Raw genomic sequence first — 18,713 nt, forward strand, 5'->3', positions numbered from 1 at the left:
CGTATTTGCATGCTCAGTCGAATATTGCTATAAGAAGACAGACGGGGAAAAATACGCTCTGCATCCCAGAGAAGACCACGGTATATTCTCGAAGGAGATCACAATAAACAAATTAAGTGATCGCAAATTATATCATCAATCTTGCAGGTAAGTGTATTCTAAAATTCCCACCTCATTACAATTAGTATAATAGCAAGTTTCTTGGTGGTCTTAACAATTGTCTGAGATAAAATGACCAGAAAAGGAACGAAGAAGACGATTAGGATATGAATGAAAACTACTCAAGAGCAGCAGTAATCGTCTCCTGTCTCCAAGACACTATTGCACAGGAGATTAAGCAACATCGTTGACAAATCGCCGCTGGTAATTTCACCCGCATGGACCGCGTCGAGACACCTAAGGGCACCGCCCTTGTAAAGAGGCTCTTCGGTCAACCCTCCCTCGACCAACTGCTCGCATTCCTGAATTTCAGCCAAGTTCAAGGGCAGCATGGCGTCCCAAAACCACAGTCCCGAATCCTCTTCTGAAGGGATGAGGTAATCACGAGATGCTGTTGCCTTAGAGGCTTTGTTTACTATAGTTTGTTGGGTTACTCTTGGATGTCTGGTTGATAAAATACCTCCATCAGACGCAGGAGACCCAGTAGTCGACTGGTCTGAATAAGACGCTTCTGAGTTTAAAGAAGATTCATTTTCTGCCTTTGTCGTGCCGTTGGAAGGCTTCCAAATAGTATTTGCTTTTGACTGGGTAGAAAGGGACTCCCATGTAGCATGACCTTCCGAGATTCGCAATATTTCCTTCGTTATAGAGAGGCGAGATTCCAACAACGACTTGAAGTCCAGGTCGAGGTGTTGCAGAATGTACAGGAATGTGCTTTCGCTCCAGTCCAAATTGAAGTCTGCCATGGCGCCGCGAAAGTAGGAAGTAAGTTTCTCCCCATTTGGTCTCATTCGACTCTGCGGCAGCACCAGAACTCTTGTCCTCTTGGATATCTGAAAGAATTTGGGTTATGGAAAAGAATGCGTGGAACGAAAATGAGCTGGAAGAGATAATACTTATGAACAACTTGAAAAAGAATATGGAAAAGATGTCGATTTGTGATCGAAAATGAGCTAGAAGAGAACATACTTATGACCAACTTGAAAACAAATATGATGAATGGTTAGAATAATATCTACCAACGTTTTCATCTTTCGTGTAAAACAAAATCTGAGATAATAGGAGATTAAGTAAAATTTGACAGAAAATTGATATTCAGAATAAATAAATGTACCTTGAAACAAGAATTATACTTTATTGAATATTTAGAAAAGAAAGAATTATAAACATTTAAAAAATGCATCTCCTTACTTTATCCAGGAGGGGAACTACTCTCGCGTGCAATTCTAACAAAATCGCCAGAACGTCGATGGTGTGCCTGTATTCTTCGGCGTAAACTCCGGTATTGTGCAGTTCAAGACTCCAAGCAGTATAGTCTGGAAAAAGATATGTTTGAATATTTTTATATATGATCGATGGAGATAGCTACAGTTCAAGCATTTTCGGTGACATCAATTTTCAATCTGGAGTTTAGACCGCTAAGATTGTGTCTGTTCAAGTCTAATGGGATATCGGCTGATCCAGGCCTTGTAGTCTACTATATGCCGATTTTGATCGAGGCAATAGTAGATTCACATCAACCGTGCATCTGATGATTATCTAGGCCAGCCCTTACGACCTTCCTGATTGGCTGTTGATAAGCCAATCACAGGGCTGGAAACTCTCCTCAGTCTCTCGAGAGAGTTCACATGGGTAGGATCTATGTTCCACCTCTCCTGAGGTATATACGTCTTTCAAAAGTATGCCTCAGGAGAGGTGGAACATACATCCTGCCTCTGTGAACTCTCGAGAGAGACTGAGGAGAATTTCCAGCCCTGTGATTGGCTTATCAACAGCCAATCAGATGCACGGTTGATGTGAATCTACTATAGTGCAGTCAGTGCACCTCACGCTGCATACTGTAGGTATCACTTACGTTTACGTTGGAGCGTCCCTTCTTAGGCCTATAGCTTCCCACCCCTTTCATTCCTTTTGCTGTACCTCCTTTCATATTCTCTTTCTCCCATCTTCCTCTCCTCAACCCTCTCCTAACGATGATTTTATAAGCAGCTGCTTTGAGGTTTTCCTCCCGTGACATCTTTCAAACCTTCTTTACTCTCGATTTCTCTCCCACCGCAGAATGACCTCATTGCGGGGAGCGAACTCAGGTTACCAAATCGGTAGGCGAGCACGTAACCCACTCGTCCAATGAGGAACTAGACGTCTGGTGTATCCCACCGCAGGATGACCTCATTGCGGGGAGCGAACTCAGGTGACCAAATCGGTAGGCGAGCACGTTAACCATTCGTCCAATGAGGAACTAGACATCTGGTGTATCCCACCGCAGGATGACCTCATTGCGGGGAGCGAACTCAGGTTACCAAATCGGTAGGCGAGCACGTAAACCATTCGTCCAATGAGGAACTAGACGTCTGGTGTATATTCCAAAACTTAATAAGTACCTTTCAAAAACTGAATAAGAGGTATACCCATGAAAAAGTTTATATTAGTGTGTAACTCCAAAGATACCTGTTAACTGTCCATTCTAGCACTTAAGAATTGATTAACTGTTACAGAAGGCTTTAAATGAAAGACAAGTTACTCTGTCATACCAAGGATCAGAAGGTCAGGCGGTGGTTCCTCTAAATTGGCCCACTTCCTCAGCTGCTGAATTTCGGGGAGGTCTTCTCGCAGATTCACCGAATCCCTAAACGTACGAAAACTGTAACATGACAAAAGCAACAATATTGTATTTAATATGCGACAGTCAAAAATGATAATGAAAATAAATACGGTATGTGATTAGGAGGAAGTAATGCACATTACTCGGTTATATACAAAATTCTGGTTCAGATGTTCGTTTTCATAAATGATTTTGATAATTACTGTGATTATATTAATTGCAACTATGTTTTTGTTAATTTTGACAATTTTTCTCATGTTGAGAGAAGAGCAAACATCTTTTTTGCCGAGCCTGTTTAGCCACCTGGTGCGACAGCTAATCACAGATCACTCTCCCTGTCACGTGCTTGTTAAAATTTCACTGCCTCACCTTACACTAATTCTCGGTGGTAAACCCAGCTGATTTGCCTGCGATCATAGTATGGCTCCCATGACGTATCAAATGTGAGTCGGATCCTGCGAAAAGGTCAGTTGATTCCAAAACTGCTTGTATTTCTAAACCTTATACTTGTAACCCCTAGGGTTAACTTGGTGGACGAGTATGAGTCTAGCATAATCCTCCATGGATTTTGCATCGTCACGTGCAATAAATTGGATAACTTCAGTCGTGATGACTGAAATTAAAAGCCTCCAATGTATTAGACAGTCTTTATAGCTCTGGCTCACTCCCTTGAGAGAGCTTTGAAAATCATACCAAATTGCACTGTAGACCCGGCAGTTTTCGCGTTTCGCCCTGGTAACTAACAGGCTAAATATGCCCGTGTCTAGTGATATTAAAAAATGATCTAATAATTGGAAATGCCACAGGATTTCCAAGGAGTGAGTAACTAATATGAATGCCAGAAGTCTTCATGCGTATATTTTCTCATATGATGAACTGTCTGTCAGGTTTCTAAGAGCACTTTTGATTCACCTCTGTAACGTCACAAGTTTTACAACGAAGGTGGTACTATATCGTCGAGACTCTTATATATTTGTTGGACAATAAGGGCATGAAGATTATGTACGAGAACCTACACCGGTTCTTGATAACAAGAGTTCTCCCAACCTACTACCCTAGACTTGCTGTAAACTCCACTGTGGGATACATTGGCAAGGGCGTGCATGCACTAACTCAAGTAACTGACAAGCACGGTGGCCGGGTCAGATCCATAAAATAAGTCAGCCGAGTCCAAGAACCCTGTAAATATTTACTCTTACATGACCTGAATGGCATTTTACTTCAAATTTACTTGATGTTTTCCCTTTAGTTTCGAAATCTGTCCTCTGAATCAAAGCAGGAAGAAAGAACTTTATGTAATGTTACTGTAGCGACACCTCGAATCGGCCTTCGGTCAGCTCAGAAAAGTATACAGAAAATTCTTACCGATGGAAAAATAACAGTTAATATTTATGTCAGTGAATTTCACTAAAATAAATAATGTTCGAAAGGAGAATGTATAATTATAATTACCTAAGTGATATTCGTAAGTCTGGCAAGACTGGAGTAACAATTTCGACATCTGACCACTTTTTACCAGCCATAAGGATGCTTCTGGCTTTACTCCAGAGACGAGTCACATTCTGGAAAACATGGAACTGTGTTAAAAATGTTAAAAATGATACATTACAAGGGATCTTTAGATAAAAAGTTTCTTTGACATTTTTATTAATACTTTATTGCTCCTGCTACTTTGAAGAATGTATTATGTATGAAAGCAATTTTCCTTAACTGTGGAAGACTCTAGAGAGAAACACGTACAACTGTCATTTGCCTCATGTGTTCTTTAACTGCTGACTCATGAAAGCATTTCACAGAAATCTTACTTACTATTAGTCACTCCATAAACATGCACAAATATCTCATCATCAGTTCGTCCAGCACTCCTATACGCGACACCATGACCTATATCTTATCTCGCACGTCATCTTAAGCTTCCTAGATGTTAGGGACATTCTTTACCTATGCCTCTTTCACAGCTTGGATAAACATGGCCAATGGAACCCATTTTTCACTTCAGATAATGCACAATGCGTAATATTTTGGTGGTCAACGATATAATCATTTTGTTTATATCCAGACTGAAGTAGGAAGTCAAGAGCAAGGACTATAAAAGTTGATAACCTTCATTCATCATTCCATTCATTACTGTTTTTATTATTAGGAATGATATTCCAGAAAGCTTGATTTCAAAGCCATGAGGGAGGGTTCTATCCGTTACTATAGTAGATTCGCATCATCCGTGCATCTGATGATGTCTAGGCCAGTAACTTACGGCGCTCCTGATTGGCTGTTGATAAGCCAATCACAAAGCTGGAAACTCCCAGTCTCTCTCGAGAGTTCACATAGGCGGGATGTATATGTTCCACCTCTCCTGAGGGATGCTTTTGAAAGACGTATCCTTCAGGAAACGTGGATGTGAATCTTCTATAGGACTTAGCTCAAAGGACTGATCCTACGGTAGGTATAAATCGCTAGAACAGCATGAGTGAAATCTTACTCACAATCAGGGTTGCCGTATTGAGGAATTTCGTCTACGAGTGTGACTTTCTGGTGACATCTGGCAACCCTCCGTGGCTTTTCCGACCACAGGCCGCGACACTGAGGAATAGAACTCTTCGTTTTGCCTTTTTATGTTTTATTATGAAAATAAAGCTATAAAACATACCCTGCTTATTCATAGAAATGAATTTTATTTAAATCTGTTATTTTTCTTCGTCAAAATTACTTTATGTTAAGCTAGTGACATGTAGTTTTTTTTACGTCACGGAAAAAATAATGTTACATCGGAAGATACGCATTCTAACCATTAAAATTTCCTCATTCAAACCATTAAATCATAAATAACGTAAAAAAAAAAATCAGAAGAACTGCTTATGGTAACTGCTAAAAGCCAATGTTGTGAAGAAAAAACGGCATCGCTGTTCACAGTCCCAAACTAATTTAGACTCACCTTCGATACAGTGACGAAATGGAACACGTTGTCGATTTGATTCAATAAGTTGTGTAACAAATTTCGTATCTTGGAGTCGCCAAAGAAATGGATGGAGAGAGAGCCTTGGACGTCGATCCGTCTCTGGAAGCAAGTGAAGACCTGGCGTTTGTCCTCGTAGCCTCTGATGGAACAGGGAACGAATGGAAGCGTCCCTTCTACGATTCTGGAAGAGGTTCTCTGTTGAACATGTTTTGACCTTCGATCAGTTTCGTGCTTCGATTTGTCTCTGGATTGATTTCGTTGTTCCCTCGACTCGCGTTCATTCTCAGAGGATGAATCGTATTCAACAACGCCAGGTAACAATTCAGCCAGAAGGTGATAGGCCTCATTGAGGTATTTCTCGGGCTCTGAATACTTAAAGTTCCGAATCTTCTTCAAGACATCATTGATATCACGATAAATGCCTGTCACTTCTTCCTTTCGCTTCGCTCCTTCCTTTCGATGGAGTACATCTCCAACCGTCTCATTGGGAAGAATCTTTTCCGTATAAATATATTCAATCTTCTCTTCAGGTGCTGGACTCTCGAGGCTAAAGAGAGCTTTACAGTGTCTGAACTTTATCTTCACTGTGTTTCGCGTCCGGCTTACACTAGAAAGGTTCGCGGTTGCTGGAACATAATTCCTTGTAAACTTATTTTCAAAATCGTAACAAATAAGAACAAGCAAGATCGCTGTAAATATCACTAAGGGAACAGCCTTTATCAAACGCAACTTATTTCCTAACATCTTCGAAAAGGATTTCAAATTTTCACTTGACTACTGTTGTCTCAGAAAATAAGCTCTTTGCTCGAAAGACGTTTCTTTTGTCATCTATTGTGTGCCCCGTCCAAAGGTACCCCGTGTACTGCATACCAGACACCCAACGGGTATCGCCACGAAACCTAATGCAATTACAAGCAACCTTTCCTGCTCCGTTCATTACGGTTTGCATGACGGCAGAGCTTCCATCGTCATTTTTTTCCCTTTCTCTCTCTCTCTCTTCCTAATCGCACAAAGAGGATTTTTAAACATATCTCATCCCTGTAGCCTGTAGTTGCAACCATTTTCAGTCCTTGTGCTGTACCTCACTTTATATTTTCTTTGCTCCATCTTACTTTCCACCTCTCACAGTGATGATTTCTCAGTTCAACTACGAGGTTGTCCTCCTGTTACACCTCCCAATCCTTTGTACTCTCAATTTCCATTTCAGTGCTGAATGACCTCATAGGTTCAAGCGCTCCGCCTTTGGCCTGTACTTTATATTCCATTCCATTACTCCAAAACCATATATGATCATTATGTTATCTTAAAGTCATCAGAGTTTAGCTAAATTTCATATGATTTTATTATATACGCAGTTACATATTTTCATCTTACTTTTAAAAAACATCTAACGAAAGTTTCAGCAAGGTATTGTTCGTGAGGCCTCCTATCTTTATAAGAGTAATAAAATCATTGTAATCTGTTTTAGGCCATTTTTCTTTCCTCTACTAGAATACTGTTCTCTGGTGTGGATGTCTGCTTTTGCCAGAGATTTATCTCTTTTCAGATAGAGTGGTTCGTGGTGTAGGTTTCTGTTTCCTAATAATAGCAGCAGTTATTGTGACTTGGACCGTCGGTGGATGGTCTCTTGTTTGTCATGATTCCATAAGTTGTAATCTAACAGAGATCTCTCACATTCACACTTGATATCTGATACCCTTTACCTGCCGAGAGAGAGCAACCAGATTCCCTGCACAGCATCAGCTCCAATATTAATGAAATGTCCCTCGCTGTCGAACTTTAAGTTCATGAGGTCCTTTGTTCCTCCACACACCGCTGGACTGGAACAGCCTCCCTGAAGACGTCGTGCAACTGGAACTTCACAAGTTCAAGCGAAGATGCGATGCATTAATACCCTAATACTATTCTTCTTGGATTTTAATGTATTTTTGTTTATTTATTTAATTATTTGTTTAGTTTGATAAGTGGGATCTCTTCATTCTGTGTTTCTCTTTACCTTCTCTTACTCCCAAATAAGCACTATGTTCCTTGGAAGCTTGAATTTCCAGTCAGTGGCCCCTTTGGTGGGCTTGTTCCTTATGAATTGAGTTCATCTTCTGAATAATAATAATAATAATAATAATAATAATAATAATAATAATAATAATAATAATAATAACCAGCAACTTTCCCGAATGCTAAAAGATTGTACGGTGCCACATACGCAGAAAGATACACAGTAAATCAGGAGTGACACTCTACATCTTGCCAAAGTTTAATGAAACGGAATTAAAGACTCCTTTCCATCATTGTCTCCTATTATTTCAGTTTACGTGTGTGTGTGTGTGTGTGTGTGTGTGTGTGTGTGTGTGTGTTAGCTTCCGTCCGTAATAAATCGTGCAATATTCAATGCCGCGAATTTCCCCCATGAGCCATTATACTCATTGTTCATGTATTTGGTTACTATTACTATAAATTAGATGCTAAATGGTATTATCATAATTAAAGTCTGTATTTTATCAGTGAGTTTTATTCACTGTTTTCATTATTCGGTTTAAATTTGAAATAAAACGTACAGCCAAGACTTTCATCATTTTTATCTATTTTATTTTTTTGTGGGAGGTGTGGGGGGCGTGGGCTGTTCGTTAGGGTATGTCTAAACTACAGTTATACATGTTGTAAACATAGGTCGTCACCTTATCGCATACTTGTTACAAACACGTTAAGTAGAGACATTATTGGGCCAACGTTCAAAATACAATAACATGATTAAAAGGTGATTGAAAGTTCCTAAGTTCATCATTCTTCCATGACATTATATTCACCATGAAAATCTATATAACCAAGTTCTACATATGACGAACTAATCTTTACTCATAGTGGATCTAATGGCAAAAGATGGATGGAGAGAGAGCCATTGACGTCGATCCGTTTTTGGAGGTAAGTGAAGACCTGGCGAAATTTGTCCTCGACGACAACATATTTTTCAAAAACTCAAGTCATAATGGCAATAGGTGACACCTCCTTGTTCTCATTCATTATAACAAATACATTTGAGCTGCATTGATCGTCACCCACCAAATCAAATCAAATCTTTAATTAGTAAAGTTATAAGAGAGCTACAGGTCAAGATGACATCGATTTTGAAAAGTCAAAGGTCAATTTCCCTCAGTAAAATGTGACTTCAAATCATTAGCCAGCTATGGCCAACGAACTGTCTCCTTTGGAGAGGAGACAAACCCCAATCTCAATCATAAATTTAATCAAATCAGCCACCAGCAAGCTCATCGATTAATGGACCGACATTTCTTACAAGTTGTCTACGTCAGATGATAAAGATAAGCTTAAACAAAAAGATCAACTCAGAACTAGAATGTGATCACTGACATAGTTCCACTGCTGAAGGTTCTGCTCAAGAGCAAGAGCCCCGAGTGAGCACCAGGCTGGCTTAAGCTGAGCAGTTCCACTGGTGGTGAATAATTGAAGGAAGGGGCTTAAGCTGTCACAAGGTTACAAATGACAGAAAAGGAAAAAAAAAAAAAAAAAAGATGAAGGGTTCCATTCAATGTAAAAACTTGAGTCAACTAAAGGCCAATGATAATAAAATGAAAAATAATCTGGATCATGTGGAGATGAAACAAGGTGTTCCATGAATCCGACACGGAATTGCGGAGTCTTGTAATGGAACATATTATTTCATATCACAGGGTTCACAATGAAAAATAGGTAAAACAAAAATATCCATGATCCAATTGTCAATAGCATAACTCTAACCATCATTAGAAATGAGTAATACAAATAGTCAAGAAGACAAGTAAAATGTAAACTAAAAAAAAATAGTCATGAACAGCAATAATCTCCTTCTGCTTCTAAAACGGTATTGCATAAGAGGTTGAGCATCATCGTAACTAAGTCACTATTGGTGATGTCCCCTGAATGAGTCGGGTCATTACACCTCCGGGCACTGCCCTTGTAGAAAGGCTGGTTACCATATCCTCTCTCGAACATTTCATGACATTCCCTAATCTCTGCCAAGCTGAAGGGAATTAGGGTATCCCAAAACCACAGTCCTGATTCCTCTGTTGAAGGGATGAGATAATCACGGAATGGCGTAGTCTCAGGAGCTTTCTTCAACTTTTCCCGAGCGACTTGAGGATATCTTGAAAAAATATCCGCATCAGACCCAGGTGACCCCTTTTTCGATTGTGCTGAATACGACAACTTTGAACTCGAGGAAGATTCGTTTTCAGCCTTTTTCACACCTTGGAAAAAATACCAAATAGCAGATGGATTCATGTCAGCAGACTGGGACATCTGAGCTTTGTAATCTTCAACATAGTCTTCTGAGATTCGCAACATTTCTTTTGCTTTAGCCCGGCGAGATTCCAACAAAGGTCTCAATTCAGGTGGTGATAGTGTTTCAGAATGTACAAGAATGTTGCTTCACTCCAGTCCATGTTAAAATCAGCCATTGCACCACGGTAATTCATGAGGAGATTCTCCACATCTAGTTTCATTCGACTTTGTGATAGCACCAGAACCCTTGTCCTCTTGGATATCTGAAAGATGGGCATCATGAAAACAATGCTGATTTTGGAACGAAACTGAGCTAGAAAAGTAAATCGTCATATGCAGTGCTGATAAGAGAATAAAAAAAACTATAACTTTTCGGATCAGCACAGCTAAGTCCTACAAAAAAAGTGATGCAAAAATGTGTTAATTACTGTAATACCTGACAGGACATTAATACGAAGACCCTCAACAATGAACGAGGCAGAGAAAACAAAGGTGTTCCAAGAATAAAATGAAATTGCAAACCTCAAAGGTATCTGCAGAGTTCCTACCTTGTCCAGAAGGGGAACTACCTTTGCGTGCATTTCCAGCAGAACTGCCAAAACGTCAGTGGTGTGTCTGGTTGCCTGTGGAATGACTTTGTCATCGGTGTGCAAGGTAAGAGCCCAGGCAGTATAGTCTGTGAGAGAAGTTTAAATATATATATAATTACATTGCCACTACAAAGCCTTAATTAAGCCCTGTCCACACTGGCAGGCAGTGCCCGACGGGCACACGCTGTTACCATAACCCGTCTCGCTACACTGACTGACCGAGTATGCAGCCAGAATGAGGCGATTATCTGGTAACACGGCTTCAGAAGCGAGAGAAAATATAAACAGTTGGGAGTGCTCGACAAGCATGCCCGCTAGTGTGGACAGGCCATTAGATCTATATGCAAGAATATGGAATAATTCCATTTCAGAGATGCGAAACTAAAGCCTTGTCAAGTCGTTTATTCATGATATACTTAACATCTCTTTAACGTCTCGAATTTTTCCCTTTTCGGATACGATTGACGCTATCAAAGCATGAGACCTATATTTATATCTAAATATGTAAGTCAAGAAATTAAATTGAAAGCATTAAGTGATGAAATATGATATATTTCATACATGATTTGAAAGGTGATTAGGAAACAATCACTGGAGAAAATATCAAACAGTTTCGACTGATGATTTATGAGGAATTGTCAAAAGCGTAAGTCCATTTCTGAAATAATCATCAGAATTATAGGGCGACCTGAAAAACAATAATACGGATTAATACAACAATTGTTACATTAATCTTGTTTCGTTGCTTTGATAGTTCTTAAGATCTAAAAAAGAAACCTTTGACCGGTATGTTATCTACTTAAGATGAACGTTTTTAAGTACTGATACGGAGGGCTTAGTTAAACGTGATTATAATACAACCCATTCTCTATAAAGACATTGAGGACATTTGAAAGATTAGTAATGAAAACCAAAAACAAGGATCACTCTGCTAGCGTAACAATAAAAAAACCATAAGAATCACATGAAGCTCCAAAGAATCTGCTTTCTGGATTATTTGTCATTTAAGAATTTAACAAAAACGTAGCCGAAATCTTTGAATGAAAATTCAAGTCGATCTGTCATACCAATGATCAAAAGGTCTGGTGGCGTTTCCTCATAATTGGCCCACTTCTTCAGCTGCCGAATTTCGGGCAGGTCTCGTCGAATATCCGGCGAATTCATAAACTTACGGAAAATGTAAAAAAATAAATAAAAGCAGCGATATTGTATTTAACAAATAAAGTTCACAAACAATCATGGGAAATAATTGTGAGAAGTGTTATCAGAAGGAAGCAATTCTCGTTACTTGATATATTACAAAATTCTGATTCTGTAAATGTATATTTCATTCAAATACTTAATGTTCTACTTAATTTTACGTCTTAGATCCGGCACAGAAAGGAGAGTATACTTCCCTGAAAGTTATTTGCAAGCGGGGCAAGGCTGGAGTAATTACTTCGAAATCTATCCATTTGAAATCCTTAATTAGGTCACTTTTGGCGTCAGGCCATGGTCGAGTTATATTCTGGAAAAACAGAACTGTGTATACAAATTGCTTTCACTTATGATAGCCTTTTTACCAAGTCTGTTAGGTATCTCCCTATTTTTTTAATTTTCAATTCCTATTATGCCATAATTATGTATGCTATACAGAACAGTTTTAGGTTTCATTTGTATACAACATTCCCACCTCACTTCCCTACAGGTGAGTAAGCTCAACAATTCTTATATTAAGGAGGAGTTATGGAGTTCCATTTGACAAAGTCTGTGTGTGTGTGTGTGTGAGAGAGAGAGAGAGAGAGAGAGAGAGAGTAATTGGTGGTTGGATGGTTAACGACTGTATTGGCTATTGGTGTGTTCTGGGTTGTTTGCTGGTAGAGATCAGAGTTCTGTGTTTTGAGTGAGTGTTTTTAGTCAACTCTGTCTTGGGTTAGAGCCTGTGACAGCCAGTAGTGTTAGCACCAATCAGTAGTGTCATTATAGTCAGCTAAGTTGTGTTTTGTTTGTTGTTTAGTTGTTGTTTTGTTAGTTGATATTGTTGCTTAAGAGTTGTTGTGAAGTGAGGTTTTTGTTGAGTTGTATGTGAGTTCCTGTTGTTATATGTGAGTTGTTATGGTTGAGGATTGTTATTGGTGTTGTTAGTGAGGGTGTGTGTTGTTTGTGCAGTGGTCTTTTGTTGTGTTGTTGAGTTTTTGTTGTTATGTGTGAGGTTGTGGTTGTGTTCCTTGGTTGTTTGTTGTGTTGTTAGGTTGTGGTTGTGTTCCATGGTTGTTGTTGTGGTCCTTGGTTGCTGTGTTGTTGTTCAGTTGTTGGGTTGCAGTCCTTGGGTGTTGTGTTGTTGGGTTGTGGTTCTTGGTTTTTGGTTTGTTGTTAATGTTTCAGCGACCTCGACCAGCAGACAACACAGCATAGCCCGGAGTATCTGGAGTGGTTGGGTAAGTACATGTGTTTTGAGAGTTTTTTTTTGTTTTTTGTGTTTGTGTTTTTTGTTTCTGTGTGTAGGTAGGTCAATTGTCCTGCGTGTAATTTGTTGTGTAAAGAAGAAAGTGTGACTGAGGGTGAGTTGGGCAGCTGGAGCAATTAGGTTTATGTGGGGGGATTTGCCCCCTTGTTTTTTAAGCTTGTGATCCCCCCACAATATAAACTTCACCTTGCCAGTCAATAGACAATTAAAGCTCCTTAATTTTTTTTTCTTTTTTTTTCTTTTTTTGCAAACATCTTACTGCCTTTCTTCTCTGTGATTCGTCGTTTCTCTCGACCTGTTACTTCTCGTCGAATTTATTTCAAAACACCTATCAGGAGTTTAGGTAAACTCATTGAACCCAAATAAAAGCCTTTGAATATTTAATAAAAATGCCGATGCAACTTGGCAAATTCTTTTACTTACATATTGACGCTGATTTAACACCAACTTCTCGACAATGACGAAATGAAACACGTCGTCAGCTTCTTTCAAAAACTGGTGTACAAGAAATCGTATCTTGGAGTCCCCAAAGAAATGGATGGAGAGAGAGCCTTGGACGTCGATCCGTTTTTGGAAGCAGGTGAAGACCTGGCGTTTGTCCTCGTAGCCTCTGATGGAACAGGGAACGAATGGAAGCGTCCCTTCTACGATTCTGGAAGAGGTTCTCTGTTTAACATGTTTTGTCCTTCGATCAGTTTTGCGTTTTGGTTCATTTCTGGATTGATTTTGTTGTTCCTGCGACTCGCGTTCATTCTCGGAGGGTGAATCGTATTCAGCAACGCCAGGTAACAATTCAGACAGGAGGTGATAGGCCTCATCGAGATATTTCTCGGGCTCTGAATATTTTAAGTTCAGAATCTTCTTCAAGACGTCGTTGATATCACGATAAATGCCTGTCACTTCTTCCTTTTTCTTTGTGCCTTCCTTTCGATGGAGTACATCTCCAACCGTTTCATTGGGAAGAATCTTTTCCGTATAAATATATCCAATCTTCTCTTCAGGTGCTGGACTCTCGAGGCTAAAGAGAGCTTTACAGTGTCTGAACTTTATCTTCACTGTGTTTCTCGTCCAGCTTATACTGGAAAGGTTCGCGGTTGCTGGAACATAATTCCTTGTAAATTTATTTTCAAAATCATAACAAATATGGACGAATAAGATCACTGTAAATATCACTAAAGGAACAGCCTTTATCAAGGGCCACGTGTTGCGTAACATCTTCTAAAAGGACTTTAAATTTTTACTTGACTACTGTTCTCTCAGAAAATAAGCTCTTTGTTCGAAAGACGTTTCTTTTGTCATCTATTGTGTGCGTCGTCCAAAGGTACCCCGAGCACTGCACTGTATCGCCACGAAACCTAATGCATTCACAAGCAATCTTTCCTGTTCCGTTCATTACGGCTTTCTTGACGGCAGAGCTTTCGTCATTTTTTGTGCTCTCGTCCTATTCGTCCTGACACTTATACAAAGAGGATTTTAAAACCTATTCGATCCCTGTAGCCTGTAGCTGCAACCTCTTCCAGTCCATGTGTTTTACTTCACTTTATATTTTCTTTGTTTCATCTTACTTTCCACCCTCTCCCGGTAATGATTTCTTAATTCAACTACAAGTGAAAGGCTTCGTTTGTACAGGAAGGTTGGGAATATTCTTCGTTGGTAGATGCTGCCACACTTATTGTGTAAACTGCCCAAGGACCTCTTCCATGATTTAGCAGTTAAAGTAGTATGTGGCAGTGGCTATTGCGTTATGTCAATGAACTATTTGAATTTGAATTTGAGTTGCTATTGCGCCGTTTTTTCTCCCTTGATACATCCAAGATCACACCCACTATTGAGGGAAACTGTTTTCTAACATGACGTATAGTCACTCCTATAATTTCATGGATGTCTCCGAGCATAAAGCTGAATTCCATCCAACCCCTTTCTGGACGACGTGTCTGTATAGTGACGTAAGACGGGCACACACCGGCACTTTCTACTACAGCAGAGTTAGGTAGTTGAACATTTGGCCAGTTTTGCACTCACAGACACCTGTCATCCAGAAAGGGGTGAAATGGAAATCTCTCTCAAATACCCGGACATCCATGAACATATAATGAGTGACTGTTCGTATAAAAAAAAAAAAGAAACACGAGCCATTAGGAATGACAAAGATACCAAAGCTCTCCAAATATTTTCTCTTCCTCAAGGCGCTATAGATCAAATGTCAAGGTAACATTCTTCATCTCAGTAACTCATGTAATGTCTCATTGCGCTTTCAGTATATCAAAAGCGGGTTTATTTTATCTTCCAGGATACAACTCAGCCATGGAGTGAGGCGAAAAGTGTCCTAATGATGGATTACAAGCGAATAGACTTTGAAGTGGTTACTCCAGCCTCGACACGCCTAAGAATGACACTTACAGGTAAGCATACCTGGGTCTTTTATCTAATAACTAAGTCTTCAATTAATTTAGTTAATTAAAACGTTAAATAGTTAGTTTAGAGCGGCATTTGAATGCAGGAATATTTATTACTGTTCCAACATTGAGAATTAATGTTTTTTAAATGCTTCTCTGAGCCGACTTGAGTCTATTTTGAATCCTTCGATTTTACTTTGTCTCTCCACTTTTTTCTGTCCGCCCTCAAATCTTGAAAACAACAGAGGCTGAACGGCTGTAAATTGGTATTTTGAGCATCCACCCTCCAGTCATGAAACAGACCAAATTCCATCCCTCTAGCCTCAGTAGATTTTATTTCATTTAAGGTTAAAGTTAGCCATAATCGTGCGTTGGCATCGATATAGAGATAGCCCACATCGGGCCGTGGTTAATGTTTCATTGGCCGCGGCTCATACAGCATCATTCCGAGACCACCGGAAGACAGATGTATTCTCGATGGTCTTGATTAAACACGATACAGGAAACATGACTGCGCCGAAAAAACTTCGGCACATATTTTACTGGTTGTACACCTGTGGATACAAGAACAATTGCAAAAGTTTTTTGATCAGTATGAGCGGATATCATCATCATTGGTTTTATACATAAACATGGGTTATGCATGCCGAGGGGCAGTGGGCCAGTGGACCATGGACTAGTATCCTGTATGAAAAGCGGGTAACGACAAAAAAAGTTCGGGAACTATAAATGACTTATCACAGCCACTGCTTAAAGTTGACCTTTGTTTGCAAGACGACAACAAATATTTTTTAAACACCCAAGCCATAATGGCAGTAGGTGACACGTCCTTGTTCTCATTCATTATAACAAATACATTTGAGCTGCACGTTTTACACGATTCTTTTATATGATTCATGATCAACATGAATCATATAGAAGCGCTAACATAGTTGCACACTAAATCAAATAAAACCTTTAATTAGTAATGTTATAAGAGAGCTACAGGTCAAGATGACATCGATTTTGAAAAGGTCAAAGGTCAATTTCCCTAGGCAAAATGTGACCTCAAATCATTAGCAAGCTGTGGCCAACGAACTGTCTCCTTTGAGAGGAGACATAACCCAATCTGAATCATAAATTTAATCAAAATAAGCCACCAGCCAGCTTATCGATTAATGGACCGACATTTCTTACAAGTTGTCAACGTCAGATGATAAAGATAAGGTTAAACAAAATGATCAACTCTGAACTAGAATGTGATCACTGCCACAGTTCCACTGCTGAAGGTGCTGCTCAAGAGCAAGAGCCCGAGTCAGCACGAGGCTGGCTGAAGCCTGGTAGGTTCCACTGGTGGTGAATAATTGAAGGAAGGGACTGAAGCTGTCACAAGGTTACAAATGACAGAAAAGGAAAAAAAAAAGATGAAGGGGTCCATTCAAGCTAAATGGTTAATAAGTGGTTAATTCGTTCAGGGAAAAAAACTTCAGTCAACTAAAGGCCAATGATAATAAAATTAAAAATATTCTAGATCATGTGGAGATGAAACAAGGTGTTTCATGAATCTGACACTGAATTCCTGAGTCTTGTAATGAACATATTATTTCATATCACAGGGTTCACAATGTAAAATAGGTAAATGACCACATGATAATTAAATGGGTTTAATCTAGGAACACAGAAGAATACAGGACCAATCCTTGAAAGCTTTTTTTGACCTTATATGTCAGTACAAATCGTCTTTCTTTCTTTCAGGTCAATGTTCAGTTGATGAAGGTGGAATCAAAAGTGCAGACAAATTTTTTTAAATAATTATGATCTAATTGTGAATAGCATAACTCTAACCATCATTAGAAATGAGAAATACAGATAGCCGAGAAGACAAGTAAAATGTAAACTAAAAAAAATATTCATGAACAGCAATAATGTTCTTCTGTTTCTAAAACGGTATTGCATAAGAGGTTGAGCATCATCGTAACTAAGTCACTATTGGTGATGTCTCCTGAGTGCACCGGGTCATAACACCTCCGGGCAGTGCCCTTGTAGAAAGGCTGGTCAGCATATCCTCTTTCGTCGATCATTTCGTGACATTCCCGAATCTCAGCCAAGGTCAAGGGAATTAGGGCGTCCCAAAACCACAGTCCCGAATCCTCTGTCGAAGGGATGAGATAATCACGAAATGGCGTAGTCTCAGCAGCTTTCTTCAACTTTTCCCGAGCGACTTGAGGATATCTTGAAAAAATCTCCGGATCAGACACAGGTGACCCATTTTCCGATTGTGCTGAATACGACAACTTTGAACTCGAGGAAGATTCGTTTTCAGCCTTTTTCGCGCCTTGGTAATGCCAAATAGCAGATGAATTCATGTCAGCAGACTGGGACTCCCAAGCGTTGTAATCTTTAACATAATCTTCTGAGATACGCAACATTTCTTTTGCTTTAGCCTGGCGAGATTCCAACAAAGGCCTCAAGTTCAGGTGGTGATAGTGTTTCAGAAGGTACAAGAATGTGGCTTCACTCCAGTCCACGTTGAAATCAGCCATTATACCACGGTAATCCATGAGAAGATTCTCCACATCTAGTTTCAGTCGACTTTGTGACAGCACCAGAACCCTCGTCCTCTTGGATATCTGAAAGATGGGCATTATGAAAACAATGCTAATTTTGGAACGAAACTGAGCTAGAAAAATAAATCGTCATATGCAGTGCTGATCAGAGAATAAAAGAGATAATTTACATTTTCGATTTGCAAGCTGTGGAAGTCTCTATATATTTATTCTACTGAAGCTTGAATTTCCAGTCAGTGGGCGTTGTAGGCTTGTTTCATATGAATACAGCTTATATTCTAGATGATAATAACAATAATGATAATAATAATAATAATGGAAAAGTAAATCCAGAATAGTTTGTTTGATTTTGCTATTTTGTTATATTTTCAATAACAAAATCAAACAGACATATGAGATTAATAAAGAAAAAAAAGGAAGCTCATACTTCCATTTATCTTGTGTTCTTTTTCTAAAGCTTTAATCAAGCTATCACCCCTCCCCCCACAAAAAAAATATATAACTTTTCGGATCAGCCCAGCTAAGTCATGCAAAAACAGTGATGCAAAAATGTGTTAATTACTGTAATACCTGATAGGATATTAATATGCAGACCCTCAACAATGAACGAGGCAGAGAAAACAAAGGTGTTCCAAGATTAAAAGGAAATTCTAAACCTCAAAGGTACCTGCATAGTTCCTACCTTGTCCAGAAGGGGAACTACCTCTGCGTGCAGTTCCAGCAGAGCATCCAAAACGTCAGTG

At 39.3% G+C, this 18,713-nt stretch overlaps 2 protein-coding genes across 2 annotated transcripts; both read right to left on the reverse strand.

Annotated features, from left to right (window-relative positions):
* Positions 1–281: 281 nt before the first annotated feature.
* On the reverse strand, positions 282–6,461 carry LOC135200726 (uncharacterized). Its single transcript, XM_064229331.1, has 5 exons — positions 5,694–6,461; positions 4,214–4,323; positions 2,691–2,800; positions 1,351–1,475; positions 282–992 (listed from the first exon to the last, which is right to left on the reverse strand). Exons 1-5 carry the CDS (start codon positions 6,459–6,461, stop codon positions 282–284), a joined length of 1,824 nt encoding a protein of 607 aa, XP_064085401.1.
* Positions 6,462–9,206: 2,745 nt separating this feature from the next.
* LOC135200727 (uncharacterized) lies at positions 9,207–14,319 on the reverse strand. The gene is given in 6 exon segments (XM_064229332.1): positions 9,207–10,094; positions 10,097–10,255; positions 10,541–10,668; positions 11,650–11,792; positions 11,944–12,089; positions 13,452–14,319. Coding segments are annotated over 6 exon segments (1,926 nt in total). The 5' UTR covers positions 14,244–14,319; the 3' UTR covers positions 9,207–9,536.
* Between the last annotated feature and the right edge of the window lie 4,394 nt (positions 14,320–18,713).

The sequence above is a fragment of the Macrobrachium nipponense genome, chromosome 27, assembly GCF_015104395.2.
Source record: "Macrobrachium nipponense isolate FS-2020 chromosome 27, ASM1510439v2, whole genome shotgun sequence".
Taxonomy (NCBI): Eukaryota; Metazoa; Arthropoda; class Malacostraca; order Decapoda; family Palaemonidae; genus Macrobrachium; species Macrobrachium nipponense.